This window comes from Squalius cephalus, assembly GCF_949319135.1.
Source record: "Squalius cephalus genome assembly, chromosome: 18".
Lineage (NCBI taxonomy): Eukaryota > Metazoa > Chordata > Actinopteri > Cypriniformes > Leuciscidae > Squalius > Squalius cephalus.
The window spans coordinates 16,405,331-16,423,230 of record NC_137139.1 but is presented as its reverse complement, the minus strand read 5'-3'; the positions used below and the strand labels follow the sequence as shown (position 1 = coordinate 16,423,230).

The 17,900-nt window shown below is 38.5% G+C and overlaps 1 protein-coding gene across 5 annotated transcripts in view; it reads right to left on the bottom strand.

The window, feature by feature from the left end:
- myt1b (myelin transcription factor 1b) overlaps window positions 1-17,900 on the bottom strand; it is an 86,163-nt gene that overhangs the window by 27,927 nt on the left and 40,336 nt on the right. The window contains exon 1 of one of the 5 annotated variants that reach the window (XM_079850295.1): window positions 10,926-10,988. The exons of 3 other annotated variants lie outside the window; for them this stretch is intronic. In XM_079850295.1, coding sequence (XP_079706421.1) covers window positions 10,926-10,950 — 25 coding nt within the window. In that variant the 5' untranslated portion in view covers window positions 10,951-10,988. Of the gene's footprint in view, window positions 1-7,432; window positions 7,637-10,925; window positions 10,989-17,900 lie in introns of those variants that run through there. One more of the 5 variants, XM_079850294.1, reaches the window with a different exon arrangement.

The following is a 17,900-nucleotide window of genomic DNA, read 5'->3' as shown; positions in this document are numbered from 1 at the left end:
ACCAGCAGCCTCAGCACACGAAACACAACCCCCTCCATCCCAACAGCAAGACACACTCACAACCATAGACTTCATGCCTCCCCAAAAAAAACATGTTAATTTTAATTCAAAATTATACTATAAACAGTTGCCTTGTCACTGATCCACATATAGACTATAGAAAAAAAAAGTGATATTTGTCTTTGGTTGTAAATGCATTAACTAATATGATATATGGACAGCACTGTGCATTTATGTGTTGACTGAAAGGTGCTTAATGTCATATGTGTGAAGTGCCAGTTTGACAGGTCCTGATGGGGGCTGGGCCTTTTACACATGTGACCTATGCACTTCTAATTAAAGAGAGGCGAGAACTCAAAAAAAACCTCACACTCGCACATACGCGCATGCATATGCATGCTAAAGCACCCCAGCTGGAAGCTCTGTCAGTCTGCTATTAGAATCAATCACTTTTGTGCATTTTTATTGAGCTTTTAGCAGGCAGGAGTGTAAGAGAAGGGAGGGGTCGCAAAGACAGATCCGTGCTGGGGGAGGGAATTTGGTCAGTAAATAATGAATCAACCATAAATCAGATTTTTTCCCCTCCTCCTTTCTTTTTTTTTCATCAGGGTAATAGTCCATCTCTCCATAAACCAGCAACCCAACCCCCCTCTGGCACACACATGATAGACACGCATGATAAAAAGATAAAAGAATGTCCCAATAAAATCGGATCCCCTTGCTTGTGCTATCAAATGCAGGGCGTATTAAAATAATAATTATATTCATCAATGAGCACGAATCAGCCATTGTTCATGAAATCTCACAGCTGACACCCCGGTTCATAACTCGCTTTTGTTTAGCTGTCAACAATACCGCAGGCAACAAACTCTTTAGAGTTACGTGAGAAAATCTTCTGTGGATTTCAACGTTCGAAACACATAAAAACATATTCTAACCCTTCAAGCTTTGCCTTTGAGATGATCAGAGGACATCAGAGAACTTTGTGTAGCACAAAGATCTTGAATATCTCTGTCAAGCCTAAAAGTCATATTACATTTTTTGGTGTGTTGAGTAAAAATTATTTATGTGAAAGTTCTTGCAATATATATATATATATATATATATATATATATATATATATTTTATGCACACATGCACATACATATATACACACACACACATATATATATATGTATATATGTATGTGTATGTGTGCATAAATATAACACTTTTTTAATTTATATACATTTAAAAAATTGGTCTTTACTTTTTTTTTTAGTTGATGTGGCAATATGTTTATCAAAATACTTTTTGAAGCTATTGTTCCTTCCATTTGCAGTTTTAAAGAATTTGGGTTCTTTTATCAGAAGAATCATCGTCTCTATAATAACTTTTGTTTTCAGTTTTGGTATATTGTAGTAAGAGTAATGAAACATCTGCCATTCTCCTTTTGCCTCTTCTGCTCTCGCCTGTGTCCTTTCTTTTACTTCCTCTCTTTACCTTTATCTCAATCTGGTGTTTTCTTCCTTTAAAGGAGGCTTCCATCTGTTTCTTATTGGGCACTAAAACTCACCTCGCGCTCTCAGAGAGAGAGAGAGAGAGAGAGAGAGAGAGAGAGAGAGAGAGAGGGCCAAAGAGCAGGAGAGCGAAAGAGAAAGAGTTTGCTGTCAGTAAAAGAGGAGCCTTTAAACATGCCGAGCTTCTGACTCTGTCTCTCTCGCTTCCCCCTCTAACATCTGCCCTTCTCTCTTAGCAAGCACAAAATAAACAAAGCAGGCAGATCTGATTTGCCTCCTAAAACTCAGCAACAACAACCCAGAAAAAGACAGGCAGGATGCCAGTCATCAGAGTTAGAAAGCTGTAGGGCATTGTCAGTAAAAGCATTTCCAATGCCCCTTACACACACACTCCCACGCCGGCACGGAACAAAACGCTTATTTATCAACTTTCAGCCCTCTTCTAAAAAGTGACTACAACAGCACTACTGTGCATCCTTCCCCCCCAACGCTCTCTCGCTTTTTCTCGTTCTACAAATTTCAAGCCAAATAAACAGAACCGCGAGGCGCAAAGGGCTCTTTAAAATCTCGCCGTAAACCCGGGCCGTATAGCCGACTCCACACTTTCCGGCCTTCTGAAATGGCACAGCCTCAATAATCCACCCCCTCTATAACCTTGATGGCTCAGGTGCCACTCATTCTAAAGGGAAAGGCAACCTTAATAAAGCGAAACAGCTCGTCATTTACAGATGGGCTAGAGAGACTATTATCTGATTGGCTCCTGTGAATGTTCACTTTAAAGTATTACACTACAAGAGGAACAAGAGATTAATAAATGATCTGTGATAGTTGTGCTACTGCGAGACAGTCAAAGGAGACAGAGATGAGTGTAAACAAATCAAGAAAATCATGTCATGCAGCTGAAATCCATCACAGTGATGCCGAGTCGTCTGAGACAGGGATAAATCCATAGTTTAGATTAAATAGGAATGGATGCCTTCACGGTAATCCACGGGCGACACATCTGCACTCTCTGCTCTAGTTAAGCAGGATTTAACTTCAACTTTGTGATTAGAGAACAAGCAGAAAGCTCTTAGCAAGAGCAAAGGTGAAAGAATAACGCTAGCCTGCTAGACACACTCAAACCTAATTATATATATATAAAAACAATACCACCTAAATACATTTAACATTTGTGGTGCATTCATTGTATTATTCTTTTCAGAAGATTAAAAAAATCGACTTGTGCCTGAGAGTCAGCAGCAAGTAATAAAATTAGATTCTCCATGTCAAAACGAGTGCCTTTGAGAGCTACGGGCTCTCGTTTTTTTCCTTTATGACACACCACGGAAAACACCATGACAACCACGAGCAGCAGAAAGAGGCCAACTCAGAGAGTGACTCTGCGTTAAAGGAGCAATGGCAGAATTCACCTTTTCTCAAGGATACGGACAAGTTAAGAGGTTAAATATCTATGTTCTTTAAAGCTTCTGTTTAGGTGTGCTTCCAGTCCAGTGGAAAATCAGTAACTTGATTCTAAAATGATTCGTTCAGATGTGTTCAGTGCCTCTGTTAGTATAGGGCTGCATCCAAAATCACATACTACACAAACTCATACTATAAAGAACTTACTTTTTTAGTAGTAGATATTTGTTCAAAATAAGTACTTAAGATACCTGTGATTTTGGACACAGCCTAGATATTTGTGCACATCTTTTGGTGTCCAATGAGTGGGTCACTGAATCATTCACTCAACAGATTATTTTAAAACCCAGGGTCATTCACAAACAAAACAAGTCTTATTATTCTTATTTTAATAAAATATCTATTACACTCTAAAACAATCTGCGTTCAAGTCTACTAAAAGAAATAAATGTTTTAACATAATATGCGTCACTTACATGATGAATAAAGTGAATGAACAAGATATCTTAGTTCATTCAGTGTCAGAGATGTCTCATTCAGGGACAGTTCACCCAAAAATGAAAATTATGTCATCATTTACTCACCCTCTAGTTGTTCCAAACCTGTATGAGTTTCTTTCTTCTGCTGAACACAAAAGAAGATATTCTGAAGAATGTTGGTAACCAAACAGTTGACGGTAGCCATTGACTTCCATAGTAGGAAAAATAAATAAAAATACTATAGAAAATGAATGGGTGACGTCAACTGTCTGGTTACCAACATTCTTCTAAATATCTTCTTTTGTGTTCAGCAGAAGAAAGAAACGCAAACAGGTTTATAACAACGGGACAGTGAGTAAATGATGACAGAATTTTCATTTTAGGGTGAACTATCCCTTTAAAACTCTTTCAAACGCGCGTGTTCGTTCAGGAGGTCCAATGAATTTGCTTCTTCACATCCCGGGCTCGAATGACATTTGCTCGTGCCATAGTCAAAATTTAAAGGCAGGAAAGGCTTTTAAAAAAAGAAACTAGATGTAAATAAGGACATGTGGGCGAACGAGAAGGACTCTTAAAAGATTAGTTCTAAACACCGACCTCTAAAAGCAGGAAACCACAGTTACCCAAAACTTAAGTGAATTACATGTAAATCAGCACACGTGAGTGAACGAGAACGATTCGTTCAAAACACCGAACGAAACAATGGCGCGGTTGTCGCGCAAGACTAAAACAGCACAAACATGCATTCTAAATCACCGATCAATTCAGCTGCACGCAATTCAGTGTTTCAAGGCTTAAAGGCTGCTCTAAATGGCACCTTTCTTCACTAATGATAGGGGCGACCCTGACCCTCGGCCCCAGTGGCTTGGCTTTCTGCTGTGCTCTGAATGAGAAGAGCGCAATTTGGCCCAGCTGCTCCATTCCACATGTTTATTACTCTCTCCTCTCCGGCAAATCCGTGGCACCTGCTGCAGCACTGTATGCATCTTTATTTTTCCCCACTTTTATATCACTAGTTTCCTGTCCTATGGACTGAGCGATAAACAAGCGCCTATTTCGAGCGTTTAGCGCCTTTGGACAACCAAAATGAGTATTAGGGTTGGTATGTCGCAAACACCCCCTGTTTGAATATGATAGGAATTAATCCGCGGATAAGATTAAACGGCGATCTGTGAAGACACAGATTTCATGATGCTTGTGAAAAGAGCGTCTGCGTGCACCAGATGATCCGCTATAGAACTATTTGTATATAAGACTGAGCACATTGTTCGGTTATATATTAACTGACAGAAATAATTGAGAAAACTTGCAAGGATTCCCCCCACCGCACAGATAGCAGCATCCTATTTGATGAAACTCTGGAGGTTCCTGACGACTGCGCAATTCTGCGCAATTTCCGCAAACAGATAGATAGGATCTTGTGAAAGTTATTACAAAACCAGTTTCTAGGCGAGCGAGATAAAATAAACGACTCCATGAATCAATGTTGCGCTCAGGTGACCTTTATTGTTCACAGTGCTGAATATCGTGAAGTGGATGACGCTAAAATGCGGTAGGCTACAACACAACATTAGCAGCAATATTTGTCAGTTGATAGGCTTACATGTTAGGAGATGCAAATGTTGTAGTCCTTTTTGGAAAGCTTTGATATATTTTCATACAAATTAGTTGAGGAATCTACAACTTATCTCAAATATCAGGGCAAGTTGTATAACAGAAAACAAAGGCATTTTAAATTTAGTGCATGCATTTACTGTGGTGGTTTATAATAAACATGTTAATTCACAGTGGAAAACATTTGAATTAAAATCAGCAATAAAAAAAAGAAAAGAAAAAAAGAGAGTAGCCTTAACAAACAGTGTTAATCACTCTCAAAATGTAGCATATACACTGTCTCATCTTCTCTTTGCAGGTTCAGTTGAAGTATGATGGAAAGTGTTACAAGCCTCAAAGTTTGCTCTGCCATGTTATTTTTATGAGCAGATCTATATCAAATTTATAAAGAGAACCTGTTGATTCAGATGACAGTATCAATCTGAAAGTTTTTTCATTCAACATCCATTAACACAAATCAAATTATAAAACAGAGATGAAATTGCCCTTATTTTTTGATCCCGTAACTCCTTTATATTGTGACTTACAACTACTATCTTCACCTCATGAGGGCAGTGCTTATGTATATGGTTATTTCACCCCTGTAGCTCATGTTTAATTAGTTAAACTGATGGTGTTACACATCAGCCTGTTGTACAACACTCCCTGTTCTCCTCTACACCACTGATAGTGGAATTACTGGCTGTCATTGAGCCAGAAGCCTCAGACGATGAGAAGTTAGAAACACTTAAAGCTCACTAACTCCAGTTACTTTTCACATAGCATTAGGCTTCTGGCTCTAGGACAGCCATATATAACATGTATAACAAAAACAATAATAATGAAATCCAATATATTGTACACACACACACACACACACACACATTAAATGTTCACTGTTATTACATGATCACATCTGACTCCCAGATAAAACACATTCACGTTCACTACGTCCACCATCTTGGTTGCAGGTGCTTTGATATTATACTTAATACAATAGTGAAAGACTAACACATCAGCCGGAATACTGAGCAATATGAGACACAGACGCATTAATCACTCATTAGAAATGAACAGGGGCGGGGATGGATGCAGAGAACGGGCGTTATTGCCTCAACTCTCATGACTTTTCTTCTGCGCATCTCACCAGGGGCGGTTGACATTTAAAGAGAGCATCTCTCCACTCTGTTTTCTGCAGCAGAAAATCAAATGGCCACCCCTCCTTCTTCTTCTTCTTCTTCTTCTTCCACGCCATTCGTGCACTCGGCCGGGAGTCCTGCGCTACGCCCATTGTTCGACCTTAATTACACAGAGCCATATGGAAGCAACTCCGTATGTGTGCCAAAAAGATGGAGATTTTATACAACTACATGACAGTGAGCACTTACAGTGCGATCACGCCGAACCCAGGCGAACAAATCAATCGGACAAATTATAAACACACAAGCACATAACCGCGATAAAGTGGATTAAGAAATAAACAGTTTTGACTAACGCACGCACGCGCGCATTAATCAGTACGCTATTTATGCGCGAGAATAAGAAGTCAGATATGGAATATTGACACGGCATTCCCGATTGATCTCGAGGATCAAACCAAAGTGGGAAAACAAATAGGCATCGCTGCGTTTGTACAAGAGCGCCATATCTGACTGTTTCTCCATCACTTTTACCATGTCAACTCCACACACTCTCCGCTGGAGCCTCTTCTAGCAGGGAAGCATGGACACACTCACACTATCGTTTCCGAAACAGACCCGCTTGTAAGAACTATAATCCAGCAAACATCTTACTTCAAAGATGATAAAAATCAATCGTCGATCAAACAAGTGCGATGAGGATAAAATATGAAAATAAAGCGGCACCCTTCAACGTAAAAGCCATTAACCTTGATCTGTAGGGCATCTCGGAATGGGATGATCTAGATATGTAGTCTACATCCTTGGCTAGCAAATGATATTATAATAAAGCGTGACACATTTATAATATCTTTTAACAACTCAACCAATGACTCTAAACCATGAGTTCAGATACATATCTCAAAGATCCCCCTGAGGGATTTTTCTTTTCTTTCTGGTAATCAACAAAAAGAACCAAAACTATTTATATTTCACATATAAAGCCAAATGACATGATCATGATTACCTGAGAGGGGAAAAATAATCCCGAAAGCTGCTCCGACAGACGCTTCTCTCGTCTTCGACGTGTATATTCAGTACGCTGTGAGACAGTTTGGGTTAAAATATCCCATTTATAGATTTTTCTAAAAGAAAACTAAACTCTACTTCAGTAGTATCCCGATAGATTCAGTGACAGCGGGGAAGAGATTCGGCTCTTCGCTGGTGCTGCTACGGACGAGCGAGGATCCAGAACGGGGCGGTATGAACGCTACTTGTTTGTAAGCAAAAACATGGCTTCATTTGCCTTTGTCAGCGAGAAAACGTAATATTGACTTACCTTTCCCTCATGAGCCATTGTCCCCCACCTCCTCCCTCCGCCCTTTGCCATGACATCACGAAAGCTGTAGTAAAACCTACAACATCGATGGGCTGGGCTTTGAATATCCCCCCGCAATAACTCAACGGGCATGTGTACAGCCATGCACACTCTATTTCATACTCTTGTCTTTCTCAGTGCACACACACACACACACACACACACATATGATCGCTCTCCCTCTCCCTCTCTCTAACACCCACACCCACGCTCCAACTACAAGGGATTTATACAAGTTCTCCTTTGTGCCAGAAACAAGATAATCATAAAGGTTCTTTAATGGTCCAGCAAAGAACCATCTTATTATCAAAGACCACGATAGCTCTCTATGGATACTGAGTCGGTTATGGTTCTTTCGAGATTAAAAACATTTTTGATATTGCAATATATTCAGATCAGTAGCCTATATTTGCTTCACAATCCCTTTAAGCACCAGTATATATGGTTTTGAAAACAACTAGAGAGTAAAAAGTTCTTAAAAAAGGTTATTCTGTCGCATAGGCAAGCTTTATTTTCAAGAGTGACTGAAAAACGCTGGCGGATAAGTAATAGAGCAAATGCGTGTTTAAAACATCAAATACCTCTTATAGTTCAGAGTGCGCGTCGGGTCGCTGTTACTTTAAATTCTAATAGCGTAAGCTGCTTATTTTACGCCCAGTGATTAATCTTTAATATTGCACAAAAGCATGCATATGTCGCTGGTGTTATCTGAACCCTCCCTCCTGACTCTTTCCGAATGGTACTGTCCAGTGCAGTGATTCACACAACACACATTTCATTGGCAATGCCCCACTGGTAAAGTTGTATTAGTAAAGACTATTACACTATACTGTCATTTATGTGTTATGCATTGGTATATATAACTGTGCTGCCAAAAGAGTTGGGAGACAACAAAAAATGGGAATTCAACACCGTACTGTCTTCTTCACTCAAAACAGACGAATGTAACTTGGAATGACTCCTAAATGTTGCACACACCGCTGTTGTGCTTTGTTGTTTTGTAACCATTAGTGAAAATGACAACCATTCATTACAAGCCATTTGAGAATATTCTCCACAAATGCCACTCTTTATCTTCTGTCTCCATGCTGCACACGGGGGGAATTTTCAAAAAGCCAACCTTCGCCTTTCAGAAATTCTATTAAGTTCTTATCTCTTTGCGGCAGGCTCTTTTTTGCTGTCCCATTGTTATGCATTGGAGCTGAAATCAATCACGAAGTGTCCACGCTGCATCAATATGATTTGAGTTGCCTCACTAACCGAGACACAATCCAATAAACAAAAGACAGAAGAGAAACCATACCTAAAAAATATGTTACACTCCCCTGCCATAAGTACTCAGAATTAGATTCACAGTAGCGAGAATGGGACATGTGCGATTGCTTCTTCAGCAGTCTCAATGAAAACTTTGAGAATAAATGATAAGAGTAAACACATGGGAGCACACGTTCAACATTTGCGCTCGGCTTGGCTTCAGGACCCCAGACAGCGCTTTGGCCCAGTACCATGGACAGCGACCCGGAGGAAAAAGACACCCGCCGCTTCCTCTCTTTTGACAGAAACATTACGGTTGTGATGTTTTAACAGAAACGCTGAAAGGGTTAAACAAAATAGGAGACATTGTGTAATCATGCGGAAAATAAGATACACATGCACCGATCAGTGTTCAGTTATTCAAAAACTTCCAATAGGGTCGACATTTTAAGGGAATGATGTCAACAGTTTATTTAAAAAAAAATATGAATGTGCTGACGTGATGCGTAACGACAGTCCTGAATGTAATGTCGACGATGTTCGTTCCGTTCCGAACTAAACAGTGTAAAATGATATTTTTAAAATGAGAGAAATCACTGCTTATTCGGAATTTTTACAGAATGCAGATCTTTTTTTCTTGTTTGCAGATCAAAATGAATAGACTAATACAAAATAAGTACATCAAAAAGAAGACGTGTTTGATAAAATTACAAGAATGATGTTTGACTGGGAACGCGTATTATTAAACATGTTTAATAAAATCTTTGTGAGGACCACTGGCAAAAAAATTCTTACATTCTAAGACTAGAATCTTTAGACAGTGCACACTACATGACTTTAAACACCGACTGAGTGCAACTGAACAAACTCGGTCCGTTTGAGCATGGTCAGTCGTAACGATTACATTCATAATCTGCCTGACAGTCGTTAAGTGTGTCCCCAGTTTAAAGCGATCGCTATGTGACTTGCACAGGCGAACGGGCCTACTTTTACACTAGTCTATGTGTACTAATCTAACTTTTGTGGCCACTGAAATGCTATCTTATATCAAATAAGGGGTACGCTGTAAAATGTTTTCAGTATTATGCAGTACAACATCTGTTTGCATTATTTTAACTTGACAATCATTTCTGTCGTTTAATTTTCAGTTTTAAGAGCTTACTTTTTTCAATCAAATTCAAAGTGGTCAAAAAGCAGGTATTTTTGCAGATTATAACGTCGACACTTTTTCTTTACAAATTAAAAGCAGCAATTAAGCTTAACTTTTAACAATCACAGACGGAAAAACAACACTGTAAAAAACACATATGATCAATAAGTTAGGACGACATGTTTTTTTTACATTGCTTTAACTCACCAAAATAAGTTAAGCAATTTAAACTTTTTTTTTAAAAGTCAGTTTAATGTAATTTTGATTGATATTGAAATGTAAACTGTTAAGTGTCATAAACAAATTGGGTTTAATGTCCTCATATATCCAGAACTGTCCAATTGCGTTGCAACTCCACTGAAAACAATACACATTCTTTAACGCGGTGTGTCTCTGGAGCGCATTCAGGATGCCTGTATAAATATTGCATAAGGTAGTCAGCTGAGAGAATGGGCCGGAGGGGCCCCAAACTCCGCGAATGGCCTTGACAGATGGAACAAGCTGACAGACAACAACAGAAAGAAAGTTTGAATGCGCCTCTGGGCTGGTATTGTGTCCGCCACAGTCCCCCGGGAAACAAACCGCCCTTTGTCTAAACACTTCAACAGCTCTGAAGTAAAAAAAAAGGGTCTAGACCAGGTTCCTGGAAGTTATGATTTGTATAGATGTTCTATATATAGACCTCAATACGACGAGCTTTCAACACATGCCTAAAGCGACAAAAAGGGAATGATAAACTATAAAGCCTCACAATAGCGAGTGAAGCAAGACGAAATCTGATATGTATTCCGATAAACACTACACTATTGCATGAGTTAAATAATTAAAAAACAGTCATTAAAAATAAATAGATAATTAAACGAATATTTTTTGTTAACGAGTATTAACATAAAAACACGGTTCATATAAGATACAATAAATGCTTAGGCTATTCACTGCCAAATCTCGTATACCAGCAGTCTAGCCAACTTTTTAAACACCTGTTAATCAAACCGTTTTCCTCGTGTACAGTTAAAACAGCCAAATAGGAGACAGCGAAGTCTAACTGACCTAAAAAAGTCCCACACAGCTTCATGGTTGCGGCTCCGAGTTTCCCATAAGCGTCTGGCAAGTCCTGAGAAAGTAAACTTGAGTGGAAAAGTTGAGGACAAAATTACTACAACTTCTCTTTGAAAGGAGCGAAGGAGGGGTGCAAGCTGACGTCAGAAACCTGTCCAGCCAATCAGAGACCAGCATGTGGGTATTTGTATCCTACCTCCGCAAAACTCACAGCCAATCAAAACAATTGTCTTCAGTTCTCAACAACAAAGCCTTTAGAATGCCAACAGAAGGGACTACCGGCAGCTGTGCGCTTTCAGCTTAAGAAGTTTCTCAACAGTGCTAAGGGGGAAAATCATGCAGTCACAAACTATATCACGCTGCAGAATAGTTTTGGTGAATTTGGTTGTGAATCTCTGTTCATATTAAAAACGATATCTATTGTATTTTTTTTTTTAATGTTTACTTGCATTTCCTATATCTCGAAATCTCTCTCTAAGAATCCAAGTTATCCTTAATTAAAAGTTCATTATAATTATATAGGCTATTTAGGTTCATTTTCTGTCACAATCACACCACTCACACTTGAACTCACACATAGTCTATCAAATGGTTTCCTTATAATATTGATAGTTGTAAGCTTGAATGACATTTAATCTGGCCTTTAACAATAAATCAAATCACTTTAACAATTACTCAACAACCTCGTTTGGTTACATTTTGTAAAAGAACAGCATTTTTGCTGTAAACAAGTATTTAGACAAAGTGAGAGTATACATGTGTGTCTCCTCAACTTCAAGCTTTGTAATTTATTTCTATTAAAACATTTTTTCTTTCTTTTTATAGGAAAGTCATGTTAAAACTTCAAAAGAGTAGTTGTTTACTAAGGAGACAACAGTATCAGTGAAGAGTTTGAGATGAAATATTAAACAAGCGATGAAGATACAGTGAAAATATCAAGGCAAATAAGATAAATTTATATATTTTTCACTGTGCAGTTCTAATCAAGCCATAATTTTAACAAATACATATCATTATATAAAACATTCTATATAATTTTGTGTATTCAGGATACGATACTAGCTATGAAATCTGCAAGTAAAAAAGAAAAAGGAGGCCAATTGATGTTTAAAATCAGTTTCCATTACAGAATGATATTAAACACAACAGGTCATTTGAGATGAGCTGGAAACGACACTGTGGTTGAAATGAGTGACTTACAAAAAACAACAAAAATGACTATTCTCCTGTGATGCATGCATTACCACTGTTAGTAGACAGATGCAAAAAGAGTGTTAAAGATGTAATTTAAGGCCAAAAGTGCACAGAAACACCCACATGCATGAGCCTAAATGTTTGTAAGTGAGGCATTTAGAAATAGCCTATTCTGTGTGGCCTTATTCTCTTTGAATTTCTCTCTGAGACTGAATTTCATCTTTAAGGGACATTTATGAGGAAACCTGTGTATTAGTTCACAGTCATGATTTAAACCGCAACAAAACTGTGCGAAACAAAGCAGCCCGAGAGCGAGGATCATCTCTTTTTCAATGGAATTACGACTCCTCTTTTGGGCAAGAAATTCTCCCCTCCTAATTCGCTCACTCGTTTCTTGCACTCAGTTACATCATTAACACATACCTCTCCTTCAATCTCTTTAAAATGTGAAGCACCCGCTCACCCAAAACAAACAAAGTCCAGGAAATAAACGTCTGAATCGTGCGAGGGGGAAATGAGCAGCATAAGTGAAGGGTGTGGAAGTCCCCCAGTGGGTTTGGCAGGGTCTGGGCTCTCTTTTAGCAGATGGCTCCTCTGATAATCGTGTCCTCTCTAGGCCCATCTCCATGCCCCGACTCCGCGTTGCCATGGCGAGGGGGCCGGCAGAGAACATGTAATGCATTTGCTGCTTATTAAATTTGCCTTCTGACAAAGAGAGGCTCTCACTTAAAAACGAGAGCAGGCCCGGGCAGAGAAGAGCAGGCCCGATTCTCTTTATCACAGACTACCAGACGCCCTGCTGTATTCTTCCACTACGGCATACACTCATTGACCTATTAACTTCCCGGCTGCCTCCTCCCCCCTCACTTATGAAGGTCTACACAGGCCCCCCTTTCGGGCTTCTGTGGAGTGAGAGTCTGTGCACCCCTTTGCCTGTGACCCCCCCGACCTGTCGACATCATTGCTGCGCATGAGAGAGAGTTGGAGAGGCCGCCGCTGAACCGTGATGTGCCCTACAGCTGTCTTCGGCAGCACAAAAAGAAAAGAGAAAGACAAGAAGTGAACGTATGCACAAACCGCCTGGAAAGTGCATGAGTATGAGTGAGAGAGCAGGGCTGTGCAGTGGATTCAGAGTCGCTGAGGCTGAGAACGGGAAATCATGCTGATTAACTGCAGTCTAAGGAGCGTGACTCTGAATGTGTGGAAACACGCAGGGAAAGTGAGGGTACTGATCAATTAAACTAGGCTAACATTTCTGATGGTTAGAATATTTCAAACAACCCATATAAATCCACACCAAATTTGATGCTACTACATTTTTATGTGATTTTGATGATTCACAGGGAAATCAAAAACATTGTAGACAGACAGACAGACAGACAGACAGAGAGATAGATAGATAATAAAAGATAGATAGACAGATAATACAGATAGATAGATAGATAGATAGATAGACAGACAGACAGACAGACAGACAGATAGATAGACAGACAGACAGACAGATAATACAGATATATAGATAGACAGATAGATAGATAGATTGATAGACAGACAAACAGACAGACAGACAGACATTTAGATAGATAGACAGACAGACAGATAATAAAAGACAGACAGACAGGTAGAAAGACAGACAGACAGACAGACAGACAGACAGACAGACATATAGATAATACAGATAGACAGATAGATAGATAGATAGATAGACAGACAGACAGACAGATAATACAGATAGACAGATATATAGATAGACAGATAGATAGATAGATTGATAGACAGACAGACAGTTAAGAAGATAGATAGACAGACAGACAGATAATATAAGATAGAGAGACAGACAGTTAGATAAATAGACAGACAGATAGATAATAAAAGATAGACAGACAGACAGACAGACAGACAAAGAGATAATAAAAGATAGACAGACAGACAGATAAATAGATAGACAGACATATAGATTATAAAAGCTAGATAGACAGACAGACAGATAGATAGACCGATAGATAATAAGAGATAGATAGATAGATAGATAGATAGACAGACAGACATATAAAAAAGATAGATAAACAGATAGACAGACATACAGATAGATAATTAAAGATAGAGAGACAAACAGATAGATAAATAAAAGACAGACAGACAGACAGACAGACAGACAGATAGATAGATAGATAGATAGATAGATAGATAGATAGATAGATAGATAGACAGACAGACAGACAGATAGATAGACAGATAGACAAACAGACAGATAGACAGACATTTAGATAGATAGATAGATAGATAGATAGATAGATAGAGAGAGATAGAAAGACAGACAGATAGATAGACAGATATATAGCTAGATATACAGACAGACAGACAGAGACAGATAGACAGACAGACAGACAGACAGACAGACAGACAGACAGACAGACAGACAGATAGATAGATAGATAGAGAGAGATAGAAAGACAGACAGATAGATAGACAGATATATAGCTAGATATACAGACAGACAGACAGAGACAGATAGACAGACAGACAGACAGACAGACAGACAGACAGACAGATAGATAGATAGATAGATAGATAGATAGATAGATAGACAGACAGACAGACAGACAGACAGACAGACAGACAGACAGACAGACAGACAGATAGACAGACATTTAGATAGATAGATAGATAGATAGATAGATAGATAGATAGATATATAGCTAGATAGACAGACAGACAGACAGAGACAGATAGATAGATAGAGACAGATAGATAGATAGACAGACAGACAGACAGACAGACAGAGACAGATAGATAGATAGATAGATAGACAGATAGATAGACAGACAGACAGACAGACAGACAGACAGACAGACAGACAGATAGATAGACAAATAGACAGACAGAAACATAGACAGATAGACAGATCCAAGTAATTAATTGTGACAAATATAAAATAAAATAAAAACAAAACAAATAACAATAACACAAATCTTAACAACAACAATAAATAATAATAACTTAAAACTATAAATGGTATTAATGCAGTTATTTAAAGAAACTTTGTTGTTGTTGCTCATTTTTAGTAAAAGCAATAAAACAGGAGAGGCCTTGTGTCTCAGTGATTTTAACACAGTAAAGAGGGTTTAAAGAACACTTTTACTGTGGTAAAACAACAGTAACCCCAGTGTTATTTTAGTATCATTGATATACTATAATATTTTTTGTTAATATTTTAAATTTCATCTATTATATTTTCCATTTTCCTTTTTAGTTTTAGTATTTTTTTTTAAATAATCTAAATAGTTTTTATTAAGTTTTAGTTTTTTAGTTTGAGTGATTTTAACACTTCAACTTAAAGTAAATAAAAATGAGAAATGTTTAATTTTATATCAGTTTGTTTTATTTCAAGTAATGAAAATGTTGTTTTTAGTTTTAGTTAACGATAATAACCCTGGGTAACCCACAGACTCTCATGTGGTATTCCTATAGTAGAAGTTATAATTATTGACAAATTTTTCGGTTACATGCTACATTCTTCATCATCATCATCATCTTTTTTTTGCTTTTGTTTCATTTTAGTTTTAATTCCAACACCATCATTACTGTTATTCATTTTTTAAATGAATTATTTACATTATATATTACATTAATTATGTATTTTTCTCAAGATGCTTACAGGGCAAAAAAAAAAAAAAAAGTCCTTCCCCCTTCGTACGCAAATCCATACATGCTCACAAAACAAGTTTGGCCTTTGTTTAAGTTCCATGTCCATCACTGTCTCTTCATTTCCCCCAAAATGCTCACAGGCTAAAATGCCTCTTTTTTTTTTTAGCCCCAACCTTTGCAGAATCCCTCCTCCTTCACAGGCGCATTCATTCACACTCCCACAACCCAGTGTGGTCTGGGTGCCAGCCTACATGATCGTCACCCCCGATCTCACAGCATTGGGTTTAGGAACCTCAGCGCCAGTCAGAGAAGGGTCAGAGATGCCAGAGGGCACAGAGCCACAGTCTGTCTGCCTCCCTCCTCCCTTTCCCCCCTCTCTCTCACTCTTTCGCTAGGACATGTCCTTCCCCACCACCCCCGAAGCCACTTTTCCTCCTCCCTCTCTCGCCCCTCCTTTCCCTCCCCTGTCCGAATGGCTGGGTGATGAGTAAACACAGACAGAGCTCCACAAGCACGGCCCGGCTTGCTGCCTCATTACAATCACAAAGAGCTGCCACACTTTTGGGTGGAGCCTGTGGCCGCGGGAGGCTCTGGGGCCTTTAAGTGAGTGGCATACTTAATAGGCTTTGTGTAGGAGAAGAAAAGAGAGTGAAAGGGGAGAGAAAGAGAGCAGGCCCAGCTGTCACGGCACACTAGATATCAGTCTGCCACAGAACCACTCTTCCACTTTTTACCCCTCCCTTTTTTTTTTCTTTTGCTGAGGTATGGTTTTAGACGCACAGGAAACCGAGCGTCTGAAGGGAAAAAAGAGAAAACACATATGTGCTCTCACACACACACACACACAAAAGAGCTGTGTGGGCAGTATATGGATCAAATAATGCCTTCCTGGCTGAATGTTCTACATTCTGTTACGTTACACATCAGAGACTGAACTTTCTGACAGAAAACGCTGAACAAAACATCTCCCTGAAGAAAAACTTTTTCATTCAGTCATAACTATAAAGGGATAAAACAGCTTTAAGAAGCTCAAACATAAAGTTTTGTATTCAGAGAGATCAATCTTTTGGATATGAAACTGGATATCAAATCAAAGTTTCTGAAAGCGAGTATAGCTGACATGAAATCCTTTTGGGAAGTTGCTCTACACCGTCAAAAACTATTTTAAACAGCATTTTTCTTATTTGGTTTTGCTAATTATTTTCATGCAGTTTAATATGAAATAGAAAATTAGAAAATGTAGAAAATTATCGCACACATGCAGGGCCAATTAAAATTCATAATGAAAGCCAAAATTAAGTGATAAAAAAAAAAAAGGGTCACCAGTTACAGGAAGACACACGATTTATATTATACATTCACATAGAATTTAAACTAAAAACTTGATGTTGATTAAACATTTTTATTGGAATTTTGTTTTAATCAAAGCAATTTAATTTGAAATTGTTTAATGTTATTTCAAACTTATATATCTAATGATTTAATACATTTCTTTTGTTGATTTATTATTCGACAAAGTTTTGATTTTTTTTTTGTTTAAAAAAATGTCTATATCTATATTGTTCTTAAAAAAAAAAAAAAAAAAACTACCTATTCAAGTATTTAATAAACAAAGTTCATATAGCCTAAAAATTACATCCAAACATCACAACAAAGATCGCTGTATATAAAGTTCGTTTTTAATTCCCCAAACGACAGACAGTCAGACAGGGTAAACCCATATTTAGGTGTACATATGCTGGGACACAATAGTCTGTGCTTACGAGCTGCTGCTCAAAGCAGGTGGCGAAACCCAGAAATGTGTGCTGTTGTTTGTGTAATCTATGTGATTGTGGTGGGCTGCTGTTAAGCCCTGCTAAATCAGCTTAGCACATGTCCTGCCGTGGAGGAGGCTTGTTTTAAAGACCCCCCCCCTCCCGAATCACCCGTCCTTTAGGAGCTCGAGAGAGGAGTCCAGACACTGAATCAAAGATTATTCTCTGTGGATGACACTCCTCATATCTCAGAGGACTCCCGAGCTGCACATACGGCCAGACTGAGTCACACACAAATTAGGTGTTTGTGCGTGTTTTATGTGTACATACATGTAATTATCCAGACAAAGACAGATACATAACTGTGTAG